Source organism: Macadamia integrifolia, chromosome 6, assembly GCF_013358625.1.
Source record: "Macadamia integrifolia cultivar HAES 741 chromosome 6, SCU_Mint_v3, whole genome shotgun sequence".
Taxonomy (NCBI): Eukaryota; Viridiplantae; Streptophyta; class Magnoliopsida; order Proteales; family Proteaceae; genus Macadamia; species Macadamia integrifolia.
In genome coordinates, this window is record NC_056562.1 from 37,132,922 (window position 1) to 37,148,417 (window position 15,496).

The following is a 15,496-nucleotide window of genomic DNA, read 5'->3' on the forward strand; positions in this document are numbered from 1 at the left end:
CTCCCTCCCTCCCTCCCTCCCTCCCTCTTTTTTTTTGGTGTTGGGGGGTGGGGAGCGGAAGAAAGGGATGGTAGAGAACAAAACCGGAGGAAGTGGGGGAGGGTGGTGGGAAAAGGAAAAGAACAATGGAGTGGGTGGAGGCTGAAAGCAATGGGAGAAGAAAAAGAAGAAAGAGCTTAAAGTAGGGGATGGAGGACATATGCATGGCCCACCATCTAAGGATTTTCTCCCTTTTGCATTTCCACCTGTCAAATGAATGGATCTGATGTGGAAATTTTGACTATTCGATAGATCCGTTTCTGGATTTACCATGTCAAATTTCGAAGCCAACTTGATGATATGGCATTGACTGACTGACTATTGAACCGTTCCCTTCCCCATGTATTATCATCCATCCGAATGTTGACTTAAGTTGACCTGTTGATTGTGCCATATGATGTAATGCTTTTAGGGCTGAAAGTTCCTTCGAGTTAGGGTGATGGCTTATCAACAAAAGTTGAGGACCAACTAAGCTTCCAAGTGGCACATAGAAGCACCCATGGGTGCCCACATAAAGAAACCATGCGCTACAGCTGTACATAATGGAGGTCTTTAACATGATGTTGATTTTCGATCTATTTTTCAGGAACAGGAAATTGATGATGAATTTGAATGCCTGGTGCTGGCCAGTGATGGAATCTGGGATGTAGTACCGAATGAGGTAAGCTCCCCCCCATCTTGGATGTATAATTGTTGGTTATTGTATTCTCCTTTCTGGTAGTTTTATTTTTGGTTCACTTCCAGTTCTCAGCTTGTGATGGTTAGCATTGTTCTAAATATTAAATACCAGAATAAAGGCTGCAAGATTCATCGTAACATTGCATTTAATTTTTATTAAGCTCTTTTTCCTCAGTATCTTTAAGAATCTGTTAGGTTCGAGCCCTCTGATTTGGGAACTCCATGTCTGATTTACCTGCGTGCTAATGTTTAGTTTGCCTTAGGCTGGGTACTCATATTGGATGTCCAGGTTGATCTACATGTTTCTGTTTCATTGCATATAATGGTTGAAGAAAAAAGGGGGGGGGGAATTCAAGAAGACTGGTGTTCCCTGGCTTTCGTTTTTTTCAACTTTTTGGCCATACCTCAATGTAGTTATGTTGATCTATCACTGCGTCATTATTTTACAATGAATCTCTTTATTCTTATTACTATCTTGATTCTATCATGTATGCTAGGATGCTGTTTCCCTTGCAAGAGCCGAGGAAGAACCTGAGGCAGCAGCCCGGAGGTTGACAGAGACTGCTTATAATCGAGGCAGTGCAGACAACATCACCTGCATTGTGGTGAGATTCAACCATGACAAAACAGAATAAGGTTCATCCAACTATCAGGAAAAAAAAAACTTATTTGGTTCCATGTCTAGAATTATTTCATTTGATAATTCTGACTGGAAATATCCTTGTGCATAGTTGTCCGTGTGAGTATTGACAAGAAAGGTACTGCTTGTTATATTGTATCTATTTTTTTGGGGAAGGGGGTTTGTGGGTGGGATGGCTGGGAAGGGTTGGGTAGGGATGATAGGGTTGTCCTCATTGGCGAAACATGGACCTGTTAATTTGGCGCTGTCTCTATATGTTCTGTACCATATTGGGGCAACCATGCTGTTATTCTATATAGGCTTGAAGTGTGGTGCATTGTTCGTTCATTTTCGCTGTAATTGGTTTTTGCAGTTGGTCGTAGGATACTACTGTCAGAACCATTGGGTGATCCCAAAAAAATCGAAGGGAGTCTAGGGAGACAAACTAAGCGTTCTTTTTAACAGGGAAAGGTGGTAGAAGAGGGAGTGGTGAGGTTGTTAGTGATTTGCAATAGAGTCAAGTGTTTCTTAAGAGGGAATGGGTTAATTCGCCGCAAATTTGGGTTTTGGGGTGCGGTATTGGTGAAACCATTGTTGGAAAGCTATGTTTTGATTTCGGCGAGTCACCTGAGATGAGTCACAAATAGCAGAACCTGATGAGGAGTCTGTAGATTCGGTAGAGTATAATAAGTGATCAGATTCAGGATGAGTTCATCACTAGTGACTCAGTGTTAAGAAATACCCTTCTCTCTCTCTCTCTCTCTTGCCAGCAAGGCCTCCCCTATGAAGTAACTTGTTACGTACACACAAGGGGAGATGAGATAAAACAGGGAGAAAAAGGTAAAATACAAGAGAAAAAATAAAGAGGGATGTAGAAGAAATAGGAGATAAAATAGGTGATTTGGCCTTATAGATGAAGTCAATGGCTTTCGGCTTAGGGTGAGGAAGCCTATCTCATCTCATTATAGATAATTTTGGAATTTTCAATTCTATCTTCATTCCTTTATTTTTGTTAATAGATAGTGCTAAAAAAAACTGTGACTCCACATTCCACTATTCTCACACCTTTACACATAATAGATAACTACCACCCATTATTCTATTACACAATAACTTATCAATAACTAAATAACTAAATATCCTACTAATCTCCCTCTAACAAATTTTAGCTTTCCATGGCTTCAATGTAATAATATGACCATAACAATCCATCCCCCTAAAATTGGTCTTGCCTTCAAGACTATTCTTTTAGGAATTGAATTGTAGTGTTGCTTCTATCGGTGATCTTCGCTTAGCTTAATCGAGGAAGCCATGACCTTGTTTCTCAAAGAGAGAAAATATACGAATCTACTGGTGGGCGTTGTGCATGAACTCTAAAAGCTTACTAACATTATGGAAAAGATTATCACGATGGCTGGGAAACTGTCAATCAACCTTGCAATGGGAGAATCTTCAAACGAATTGAGGAGACCCAAAGAAGAGGTAGCCATGACGGTACACCCGAGACACCCAAAGACAAGGAAGAAGAAGAAGAAGAAGATGAAGACAACAAAGATGATAATTCCAACTTCATTAAATGGAATATCCCATATTAAGATATGGGATCTGGTGGAGTTATTAGCTTTTATTTTATTTTATAGTCCTTGAGGACAAGGACACTTGAAGGGGGATTAGTGGAAGTCATGGGAAGTTGTAGGAGTGTGGATTGCTACCTGTTATCCTATGTGTCTATTTATTTATCAAAAGATAATGAAAGAGGGACGATTGAATTCCTAAATTGTCTCTAAGACAGAGGTAGGCTTTCTTATCCAAGCCAAACGCCCGGCTTCATCTGTAAAGCCAAACCCTTTCCCTACTTTTTCTCCTTATCTTTTCTGTTTTCTTTTTCTATTTTTTTTTTTTTCTCTCTTCCGATTTTCTCTTGTCTCCCTATTTGTGCACGTAACACAACCCATCTGTCGATGTCAGCATTGGCACCACCATCACTATCTCTGGAAGCACAACAGTGGAGCTAAATTTGGTTCCGCTGCCTACGGAGATGCTCTCTATGCCTATCCACAGGTGTGATGACTCCTACTTGAGGTTCGTGGTGCCGATACCAGCAGTGATCGCTTCCTGGGAGTGGAGCTTTTGTAGCCTGGAGGGGATGTGGAGCTTCGGGTTGAAATTTTTTCAAGATCAATAATGGAGCAGGAGTCCTTGGTCTTCTTGCCCTTGGAATCAGAGGCAGCCGCTTGGGAGTATCTGAGACGTTGCCATTGACATGATTTTTCATCTCATCCTAGAGACAAACTCTCTTTCTCTCTCTTTGAATTCTCTTCTGAAAGTAGTGTTTTTGGAACCCTGAGAAATGTCACCCACATTGCCGACCTTGGTATGGAGATGTGTGCCACTGCCTTTGCCCTACGGAATTTAGATGGAGGATTTTTAAGATGGCCGAGATCAATTGACCCAGTTTGGAGAATTTGTTTTCCTGTTTAGTACAAATTGTAGTTCAGAAAAAAGGTGGGGTTTCCACACGTTATGCTGATGTGGAAAGTTCAATGGAATTAAGAGGGGTTACACAAGATTGAATTTTCCTGGTTGAGAAAAGATTGAAAACTTTTTCCTGGTGAAGTGACCCCTTTTTGGAAAATTTTGGGAGGGAATAAGAAAAACAGATCCATGAAAGCATGGGTTACCCTTTTGAGAGAAGAGAAGCTATATTGCGGGTGTCAAAATGAGAGGTTACAGAGTGATCAAAGAGCCGGTTGGGCTGTGTCGATGCTGGAACCAAAGCAACCACCGGTCAAAGATGGCTTGAAGGAGGGACTGGGATCTGGATGAAGTGACGGAAGAAACATGATTTGCCTAGAAAAAGGTTTTCAAGAGGACGAAATAAATATAAAAAATCTGATTTTCCAACAATTGGTCAAAATATGTAATAATGAAGAAACGTAATCCTAAAACGATACAGAAGATAATGAAAAAACAAAACAAACAATGCACACGGATTTTACGAGGTTCGGTAAGGTTGCCTACGTCCCCGGTGAGATGAGATCATGTTTCACTATCAATGGAGAATAGGGTTACAGCGCTCGTCCTCACACCTCTCAGTATTGCTTGCATTACAGAGAAAGAAATCATCGCTACAAATATATAGCGAAAAAAAAAACCCTAATCCGGAAAATATACAATTGCCCTCAAATAAAAAATTCGAATGGGGGGTTGCGCCCCTCGACACCCCTGCTATGCAGGGAGGCCTCCTGCCCCCCTTGCAACCCCCACGGCCCGCTAATCGGCTAGCGGGACCGCCGTCCTACTTATCTAGGTGCTGCACCAGTACTCCCTGGATTAAACTGCAACGGAATACAAGACATCATGCACCAACAAATAATTAGTGTCAGTTTAGCACCATGTCATCTTGGTTAAAAGGACTTGAGGTAAGATAGAGAACAGAGTACAGTTGGATAGGATTATAAGAAAAAGTGTTTAGATTGGTGGCAGTACGCCTCTAAACCCAATGTTGAAGCATGTTGGCTACCGTGGTCATTGCTACCTTTGTTTGCTATTATTGATCCTTTTCTTTAGTCACCTGGATAGTGGTTAGACTAATCCTAAGTATGTCTCACATTTATCATATAGTCAGAAAAATGGGAAAGTTTCTAAAAAAAAAAAATTGGGGAAGTGTTTCCTGTAGGAAGTGTGGTTGTGTGTGTCCACGAAGATCAATGGGAGTGCATGATAAAGCATCAACAAATGAGTCATTTTCTGTTCATGGGGATGGTTCAGTCATTTCCCCCCTTCCACCCCATGTGTTTGAGCATAAAAGCCACATTCTCTCATAGAAAACATTTTCCCAAGAAAAATTCACATTGCATATTCCACATAATCTTCGTGAAAGTGACATCAAATCAAGGAAAAAAATTGCAGTGCCACAAGAGTGCAGTTTCCTCGCATGGATTTTTTTTATTATTTTCTCTCATTTGTTTCTGTTAGATCAAACACCAAGAAACACGAATAAAGAGAGACAATAAATCCGTACGACACAGAGATTTAACGAGGTTCACAATATGTCGGATCGGGTCAATCTTCAAAACGGGTCAAGAATTCGAGACAAACTTAACAGTTTCAAAATTATGAGCCTCCTGTATAGATGATACCTTTTTCTAGGACACCAATTTGTGTATCATACATATTCCCTACACTGGCAGCATGGAAAACCCTCTTATTTAAATCAATTTTAAAAAAGAACTTTTTATAATTGCTACCTAACATGATTGTGTCTATCTCTAAATTATTCCAATTTTAGTATTTGAAATGTAAGAGAGAGACTTCCATGCCACACCAATGGGGTGCGGGGATCGGTTCCATCAATAGAATTCACATGGTAAGGAAGAGAGAGAATGTCAGGGAGCACAGAAGAGAAGGTGAGGGCGTGGGAAATGTTTCCCACATTAGTGTTATGGGAATAGTTTCATTGAAAAAAAAATGCTAAAAATTACATTTAAGTATAGTTACCAAGGGAAGGGTTTCACACCCCGCATTTGGGGAAATCTTCCATGCACAATAAACGCGGCAGGGCAAACAATTTTATCAAGAAGGGGCTAGGAGAGGGTTCTCCATGCCATAATCTCGGGAGCATTTCCCATGCCACACCAAGGAGGCATGGATTAGTTTTGTCAAATAGGAAGTCGTCTGGTCAGGAGGGAGTGAGAAGAGGGTTGCATGAAAATTTTTTTTCCTCAAAAGTGAAAAAAAAGAAAAAAAAAAAATCCTAATGGACCAGGGGAATGCACACTAGCACACATCTCTCTCTCTCTCTCTCCTCAAATGAAATGATTTAACTGTCTTCTTATATATGAAATCATTCTGCTGTACCTAACGGTGAGCTCCTCTATGCCGCTTACTCATAAAATTATAGAAAATGATTCTCCGTCTAGGAACATGGCGTACGGCCAACACTCTCAATCTATCTCTCTCCTCTCCCAAAACGAAGGGTAGAGATGACTTTTGAAATGAGAAGAGAAACTGACACATTTGAACACTAGCATAGGCCACGCCGGTGCCAAACAGAGTTACTTTTCGTCATGGACCCAAACAGAGTTACTCTTTCCGAATTTCACAAGCTCATGTGGGAGAATGCTATGTAATGATTGATTCCGACATGAATACACTTTTGTCAACAGGAGGCCCAGGCCCACTTGGTATGACAAAGGAGACTGGCATCCCCACAAATCCACATATCCCCTACCTGGGAATCTTTCTCCCAATTACTAATATAGTAAAAGGAACTTTAGCGGGTTCTGAAAGTCTTTCTGCCCGTTCCTGTTGCCGTTGGAACTGCGTGTCCGTCCCTTTCTGTTTAAAGAGAGCTACAATTAAAAGTATTAACGGAGCACACATCTACCAAAACTTGAAAACAATCCAAAGCTTGCTTGATTAGGAGTTAGGACCACCACTAGTATTGGGCGACGTCTCTGGCACTGAAATCTAATATATCTGCCTTCTAATAATTGAGGGAAGCCCTTCGAACCGAAAAAAATAAAAATTAAATTTTTGGGCAAGAGATTCGTACAATGCCCGTAATGATCTCCACACCAAGACAAATTGTGGGCTCCACATGCTTTCTCTCGGGTTCATCACCCACCTCTCCCATTGGCCACAATACAGGGCAGATCCTTGCCATAAATTTTGACTGATAAACCCTGATTCCACCCTCTCCCTAACTTCATATGCTACTTTGTAAATTATAACAAATATTTCTAAAGTAAGCTCCACACTAAACTAATCCTATGGGTTATTGACAATTTCACACAATGTAGAACAAGCTTTCAAGTTACATTGTTCTCTACATAATAACTTCAGTAGAATCTGTGGGGTATAGTTTAAAAGTTTGATCAGACTGACTTAGATAAGTGAGTTATAGGTCTAAACAGTGGAAACAAGGATACATGATATACAAGTCGAAGAAAAAAAATTACTGAGGTAAAAACTAGGCAGTATTGAGTTTTCTCAACAAACATTATTGAATGTCCACAAAGTTCTATCTGTGACTAAATTCCTATTGACAAGCTCATAAACCAAATTCAAATAACTACTCTACTGATTTCATTAATATTTTTTAAATATGCATAATCATTTGCCTACCCAAAAAGACTTCTCAAGGCCACCAAATTCTTGATTGGAAATTGAACTATTCGGAGATTAGAGGACTGTACTTTGCTTCTAAGCAGCTTTTACGATCTCTCTTCATCTGACTGAGAGCATGGCCCAGGGACAGGATCAACAAAGAACTCCTCAACTGTAATGAAGATAGTTATTAACATCCTTACATGAAGTATAAAAAATTTGAAAATAAAGCAAAATTTCATTACCTATATCATCTTGATCTGGAGAATCAAGCAAAATGTCTGAATCTGATGGCAGTAAAGGAGAGCCAGGATAGTTATCAAGAGGCCCAAGATCTACAAACAATTTCCAAATATTGTAACTAGAAGAAAAAAAAAAAGGCGGATCTATATCATAATAACTGTGAGAGTTAATTTGATATACTGCCGAAAATATCCTTAAGCAAGAAAACAATATAAAACAAAATAAGAATTCCAATAATAGAATCTGACCATATCTTCAAATAGGAAAGGAGAATAAGGAAAATAAGCTTTCATTGATTCCCTTGGTTTTATGCTGGGAAACCCCAATCTTTAGTCAGGCCAGGCTGAGATTAGGGTCGAGGCATCAGGCTCAGCTTCAATCCAACTTAAATACATTCATGCACATAAATATTTGTTTAACAGTCATATATACACATAATACTGAAAAACACTAAATAACAGTAGATGCATATAAAAACTATGGGCACATTCATGCTAAAAATTGCCCAAATTATTTCGATGAGAATGAGAAGAAGAAAAAACATATCATTTCAACTTAGGAGTGCAAAATATCATACCATAAAAGAAAAAAAAAAAGGTTCAAAAGACATTAAGGATTATATGTTGAAAGCTTTTAGCAAACTTAGAATCTGTGCTAAAAATTTGGGCAAAGGCCGGTCCGAGTTGCATGGGGTTTGTACCAAATGTCCCACTGAACATGGTAAGATACAATGTGTCAACCCTAGCCCAGCTTGGCTGAACCACATCCTAGTAATGTGCAAACTTAGAATCTGTGCTAAAAATTTGGCCAAGGCCGGTCCGAGTTGCATCCCTGGTATTGTACCAAATGCCCCACTGAACATGGTAAGATACAATGTGTCAACCCTAGCCCAGCTTGGCTGAACCACATCCTAGTAATGTACCAATTGTCCCAATAAACAAGATAATATACAGAAGTGGAACACAAAGCCTGTTAATATGCACATCAGTCATAAGGGCATAATTGTAATTCAATTATTTATTGGTCATTTTACAAAATAATGCAGGGAGTAAATTAGGTTCTGTATTCTGCCCACTCTTTTTCCGACTGTTTATAAATGGCCTGATATTGTAACAGCTAAACATTCAAGTATGGTTTAATGCAGGAAAATTTTTGCAAGATTACCTCCCAAGTTCGACAAATCTGCTGTAAGATCTGAAAGACTGAAATTCCAAGGGATCTGAGCCAATGATCGAAGGGAATCCCTAGAATTTCCAACTCCACCATCTGGTCCTAGTTGCAATCCTACAGAACTTGTGACATCAGATGTAAATGCAGTTTCCAATGCTGATGGCTCCACACCCATTCCTGATATCTCTGATGGGGTGAAGGGAAAATGACCACTAGATGCAACTGAAGGAGGACTCACAGCCATCTCTGACATGGATGACATGGCACTACTTGGAGGGATAACAGGGGCAACTTCAGCTGCACTGTTCTCCATCATTGTACTTCAAAGACAAAGGAACTTCCGTTAGAGAAGCTTCTGGTGAGCAAAAGAAATGGCATATAGATAGAAAATTGGGATCAATTTCTTATCACACCCCATAATGTTCTGACCATGGACAAGACAAATTTATCTCGCACCTTATGTCTTATATTCCATATCATACATTCCTTGATCCTCACTGTATTAATTTTTACATAAAAGACTTATTCTGAAGTACCTGATTATATGTCAAACACCAACTAGCAGTGCAAGATACAGGATAACATGTTAAACTGTACTAGTGAAAACATACCTTGATCTACATGTCAAACACCAACCACCAGTACAAGATTCATGGACAAAAGTCACATAGAGCTAGAGAGAGAGAGAGGAGAGGGAAAACTTAAAACGTTTACCTAAGTCCTAAGGAAAAATAAACATAGCAAAGGACCACAACCATACTATATCCATATACTGTTTCATCTCTGACTTAATATAATTACTTATACTGATATAATGTGAAATTAATTATGGAATATTTGAAACAAAACTGTTGAATACCCCCATCATCCCACAAACGTACTGTATCTATACAACATCACCACATGTTCCATGATTCAAAACTAAATGATAATACATAGAATCAGGTACCAAAGACAGAATGAAGTTATTTATGAAACAGACCAAATCAAGTGAAGATGAATATAAATTCTCACCCATTCCCAGAATTCATTCGAATGGGATGGAAATTGCCCGGGGCGGGGACTCCATTTACCACATGGCAGCTGGAAAGCCCACAGCCCATGGAATCGAGATGAGGTTGGCCTGTTGCTGGAATTGCAGGCTGCTGTAGAACTGGATACCCCATAGGTAAGTTGTTAACTGCACTGCAAACAAGTTGGCATTGAATAAAAATGATAATTGTGAACTTCATAGTCAATTTTAAATTTTGACTACCACAGAATGTCTATAGATGACATGAGCACCCTATTATCTTACGCTTTGCAGTTTCAGTTTCATTTTGTGAATCACTCAGATGCAGCTTCGTAATTTTAATAACTGTAATGGACAGGTAACCAGGAAAAAGGTTGCTGCTAATCTATGTAACATCAGTATGTTTGAGCTTTTCAACATAATGGAGAATTCAAAATGATTAACTTACCAGGCATGGGATGAATCCCATTCTGTATCGGAGCCAATGGGACTTTTGGAGGTGCAGGGTACTTCATTAGATTGTACTGATGCTCAAGTAAATGATTGAACATGATGATCTGTTTTTTCAGCTTTAGCCTAATGTAATAGGCCCTGAAGAAGTCAGCATTTTCTTCTTCCAATTTCTGCCATACTGAATTAACACCCAGAGAGCCATCAGACAAGTTCTTACAACTAATATATGTTAAAGAATTAAATTTGTAGCAGTTAGAAAAGATTAACTATACTCAAGGGTATATTACCGAAAAAATAGAAGACCCAGCTACATTGGCCTTTCTATTCTTTTTCTATCCCTCTAGATTGGCTGTGTCCAGTTTAATGGTGAGCCTCAATTGGCAAATAGTCAAGTTCTGTGTTGCAGCCAACTTTTGAATTTTTAATTACAAAACTGGACAGAAAAATGGTTTCTTTATAGCATGGCATAGTGCTTCCTTCAGTGCCTTCTAAATTTAAGAAATAAACTTGGATGATTTTGCAAGGGGGAGATGCATCACACATAGAGGGTCCCGTCTGATGGATGGTGGTCCAGAACAGCCATATTACCCGAGACCCATAGACCCACACTATTTGCACTTCCCCCTCATGTAATTTCAGCAGTTTGAAGTTACTCCCCCACCCCACCCCCCCCCCAAAAAAAAGGGAACAAAAACAAAATTATATCTTCTTTAAATACTTTTGAGGCTTTTCCACTGCTAAAAAGGTTCTTTGACTATTGTAGTAGATTAGGCCAGCTATTATAAGCTCATGCACTCTGTAAAACAGCTTGTTGTTTTTCCTCAAAGAATTAGAAAACCAATAGAGAGCAAAATTGAATATTACCAATTCTGGTTTATATACTGAAAGGATTAGAACTCTTTCATTCACTTGCTCCTTGATTTTGGAATGAATAGTAAAAATGGCAACAATTATAATTCAGGCTTGAGCGGAGTTGACTATAAACTAATCCAACTAACTTACCAAGAGTAGTAAATCCAGGCTCTATTTTTGCTCGATGCAATAGGGTTTTAACCACTTCATCTCTATTCATATACAACTGTAAGCAACGTTCTATCAAATTCTGGACCTGAAATAACCATTTAGGGGATCCCAATTGAATTAAGGCAGGAATGGTTCGGTTGAGTTCCATTTTGAAAATAAACACCAAGGTACAAATCACCAACAGAATATTAAGAACAGATTGTCTTACAAATTCAATATCTTGACGTGAAACCTTCCTGTTATCACTGCTTGAAAGCGATATTGAGCCTGAGTCTGCAGTCGGAGCCTCAGCTGCTGTATTATTCTGTTGATCACTGTGTGACTCATGAGACACCTGTGTTGAGGATTGTACTTCTGGTGTGCTCTGTGAATCCTGTGGAAGTTCTCTTCAACTTAGAGGTATGGAATTAAGGTGAAAAAAACGAGTTCGGAGAAAAATATTAAAAAGAGGGACGGAAAATCAAATTAGTGTAAATCTTGTTAACATGTTCTAAACTCTAAAGGCATGCCCATAGAGTCGAATAGATTAATTTTTTTTTTCACTCACAAAGGAATTTAAGACTCAAAATCTACATATTTTTTTTCTATGAACATCAAATTTCCAGATAGGTCTAACATTAAAAATATTAGATTATTAGTTGCACCATAGGGGTCCAACTGGCAGAAATTAAAAATCTTCATAGCAGAATTCAATTTGGTTTGGGCGAGTAACACATCCACTCCTCAAGAATAATATAGTATTATTCTTCACATAAGTAATTCGTGTACCAACAAGAGAAGGTTAGAAACAGAAAGTTTTTAAATGCTGGATAAATTAATTGGTCTAAAGAAGATCAATATAACAATTTAAGACTTGCACCTGTAGGGTCTTCATTTCATTCAATGAGTACTGATAGCATTCTCTATTCTCTGTTGAGATATCATGATGCTGCTAATGTTACCAAGATCAGAACATAAATGAAACAAGCCTTGTAATGCCAAAAAGTTTCTGCAATTTTCACCTGGAAAGGTGGAGACAGGATTAAGGAACTCATCTATAATACGGGAGGCATATTTGTTATTCCACTGTAGATGTGGAGGCACCCAAAAATAAAGTATCAATCTGTACTGAAAATTATACTCTAAAAGGAAAACACTTGAGAGAACACCAAAAGCAGAGATTGAAGTACACAGGCATCATAAAGATCTACATTAGAAAAATCTACCTCAGGAAACTAAAAATAAATTCTTCGCCCTTGCCTCACGGCAATTATTTCTCTCAAGATTGGGTATCTCCACTAGGTGTTCTGTCCATGGCTTTCGGGGTATTCACGTTTGGCATATGCCCACTTTGACCGAGATCTTTGGAGATGATTCCATACTACAGTTCAGTGGAGGAACTTTAGGACATCCTTGGGGAAATGCAGCTGGTGACATAACTAATCGAGTAGCCCTAGAAACATGTATACAAGCTCATAATAAGGAATGCGATCTTGCTCGTGAAGGTAATGAAATCATTCATGAGTCTAGCAAATAGAGCCTTGAGCAGGCCGAGTAAAGAATAAGATCCTATTGCATGCATTATGCAAATATATTGCAGACATTACGCATATTTATTTAAAGTATAGAATATATAGATACATACTTTATCCAAATCAAGATCTTGTATATCTAAATATACAAGATCATATTAAATTCAAAATCTAAGACTAAGTCACTCAAATATTTCATTGTGGGATTGGTGGATATTTGTATAGCCCATAATTTTGGTTCATAGATCAAAGCCAAGGATCACAACCACGTCTACCCCATTGCGAATCTCCTACTTTTTTTTTCCCCTTTTTTCGGGTTGTTGTTTGTTTTGGGAGGGAAGGGTACTAGACCATTAAAGAATGAGACTTATCAATTATGATGGGGGGGGGGGGGGGACAAGACAATTGCATGGATTTATCAGATCTATTGTGATGCACATGTTTATGATGCAAGTGGCTTGTGACATTGATATTTCAGCAAACAAGAAAAATGATAATCTGAACCAAGGGTGGCAACAGGTATCCCTTTACCCATTTATCCGCCACTAGTTTAGGAGGGTAAGGGTAAGGTTAAGGATTTCTACCATATAAGAAAACAGGAAGGTTAAGTGCAAGGGGGTCCAAGCCAACAGTTAAGGTAAGAGCAAGAAGGTCCCCCACCCACCCAATTAAAGTTGTTTTTATGCAGAAGACACGCACACTTGTTAGGACAGAAAATACCCATCCTGAATTATATTAACTAGTATACTAGAAAAACCCAAAATAATAAAATATATTATGGAAACAACAGTAAACCATGATAAGCGTAAATAATATTAAATTGGGATATTCTGAAGGAGCTAATAATCATGTACAAGACTTGCATATCCTTGATATGGTAAAACCGAAAGCAGTAAAGCAAATGAATAGGGGGAAAGAGTAAGAAGGTCCCCCACCCACCCAATTAAAGTTGTTTTTATGCAGAAGACACGCACACTTGTTAGGACAGAAAATACCCATCCTGAATTATATTAACTAATATACTAGAAAACCCAAAATAATAAGATATATTATGGAAACAACAGTAAACCATGATAAGCGTAAATAATATTAAATTGGGATATTCTGAAGGAGCTAATAATCATGTACAAGACTTGCATATCCTTCATATGGTAAAACCGAAAGCAGTAAAGAAAATGAATAGGGGGACATCAACTAACAATGAGAAACACTAACAAAAGCAGATAAAGAGCAACAAAAAGACCAAGTTCCAATGCTGAAAAGGAATTACTTCCAATGATAAGAGTATAACATAAATCTGTTCCTACATATAATAACAAAGAAAGACATGAAGCATCAGCACGTACATTATTCCCCTACATATATGAACGTCATCACACACGAACTGAAGGATGAGAAGTAAAACAATCACAGAAACTGAATCAACAGTCAATCAATTTAAGTACATGAGCGAGAAGAGTGAAGACAAGATACCAGTTACAGAAACATTAAATCTCCAATATCAAACTAGTACATGATGCAACTGCACAGTAAAGGAAATATCTGACTCCATATATATTAATTTATATGGTAAAAAAAAAATATTCTTGTTTTCTAAAACGAAAGAGGGGGAGTGCATGAAAGCAAATTAAAAAACTAGGAAACAGTACAGAATATGCAGAAGTGGTTGAAAAAGTACCGCTCGTCAAATAACAAAGCAATATAATATCATAATTAACCATCTCAAGCACGCGAGTACTAAAGTCCAAAGTGAATACCAACTCCAGAGCTCGTACAAACAGGGTTACATGTTGCCGATGAGAAAGAAAAATGAAAAAATAAAAATAAAAAGACTATAAATTACTACAGAACACACAATTCAAAGTTTTAAGCAGCATATGGTAGTTGCGCATTAAAGGAAAACAAGATCTGGTAAGCATTTACCTTCAAAAATCGTCTCAGGTCTCCAAAGCAACAAAGAAGCACTTTTATGTCGACAAATTCTGAAAACCTAACCCTTTGGAGCTCCCGATTGGCAAAACATGGAAGATAAATCACTATCTTCAATACAAAGAGTTCGAATCCGCGGAAAATCAAATAGAAACTTAAAATTACAATCAGAACTCTAGAAAACAGGTTCAACTGCTGTTCTACTCATCCGCCATTGAAGTTCTACTGCATTACACTTTCTGAGCTTTCTCCTCACAGAATATGCCTGTATCTAAATCAAATGAAACGACTGAAATAGATGATTCTGTACATGAAATCATCAGAACTGAAATTAATATTCTGCAAATGATTTTTTCCTTTCTCTCTTCCCTTTTTCTTCGCTTGTAGCTCTCGCAACACTCCTAGGGTTCTTACTTTTTAGCGCAATTGATGCTGCTAGATTTCCTCCAACCAGCTGAAAAAGCAAAATGGAAGAGACACTGAAGAGAAAGAAAAAAATCTCACCAAACAAACCATTCGTTGGCTTTTATACTTCTGTTTATTCCTCTAATAATACTGTAATAAGTAATAACCACAATTAAGTCAGAATTTAATGTCTCTCTATTTAGGAAAGGGAGAATCGCTAACTACTCGACATCCGGACCCGCCGTTTCCGACTTACCCGACCGCTTCAGTTCTCTCGGTTGAGTCGGCTCAGGTCAAGCAGCT

General features: G+C 38.4%; 2 protein-coding genes across 4 annotated transcripts in view; one reads left to right on the forward strand and one right to left on the reverse strand.

Annotated features, from left to right (window-relative positions):
- The window catches only part of LOC122081926 (probable protein phosphatase 2C 76), a 12,622-nt gene extending 10,938 nt beyond the window's left edge, over positions 1-1,684 (forward strand). The window contains exons 8-9 of the mRNA XM_042649345.1: positions 626-700; positions 1,215-1,684. Of these exons, the coding sequence (XP_042505279.1) occupies positions 626-700; positions 1,215-1,352 (213 nt within the window). The 3' untranslated portion in view covers positions 1,353-1,684. The remainder of the gene's footprint in view (positions 1-625; positions 701-1,214) is intronic.
- A 5,591-nt stretch (positions 1,685-7,275) lies between these two features.
- Positions 7,276-15,292, reverse strand: LOC122082775. 3 transcript variants are annotated; one of them, XM_042650544.1, is made up of 10 exons: positions 14,783-15,291; positions 12,554-12,780; positions 12,208-12,349; positions 11,557-11,721; positions 11,328-11,433; positions 10,321-10,503; positions 9,875-10,040; positions 8,855-9,180; positions 7,693-7,782; positions 7,276-7,619 (listed from the first exon to the last, which is right to left on the reverse strand). In XM_042650544.1, the coding sequence occupies exons 3-10, from the start codon at positions 12,220-12,222 to the stop codon at positions 7,555-7,557; spliced, it is 1,116 nt and encodes a 371-aa protein (XP_042506478.1). In that variant the 5' UTR covers positions 12,223-12,349; positions 12,554-12,780; positions 14,783-15,291; the 3' UTR covers positions 7,276-7,554. The 3 variants fall into 3 exon arrangements, with proteins under 3 accessions (XP_042506478.1, XP_042506479.1, XP_042506477.1); XM_042650545.1 differs by lacking the exon at positions 12,554-12,780 and having other exon boundaries at positions 7,693-7,734; positions 14,783-15,292; XM_042650543.1 differs by lacking the exon at positions 12,554-12,780 and having other exon boundaries at positions 14,783-15,290.
- Positions 15,293-15,496: the final 204 nt, after the last annotated feature.

Coding starts and splice junctions, on each gene's coding strand:
- LOC122082775 (XM_042650544.1), bottom strand. Junction 11,434..11,556: donor CACGTCAAGATATTGAATTT/GTAAGACAATCT, acceptor TGGTTATTTCAG/GTCCAGAATTTGATAGAACG. Junction 9,181..9,874: donor CGAATGAATTCTGGGAATGG/GTGAGAATTTAT, acceptor TTGTCTTTGAAG/TACAATGATGGAGAACAGTG.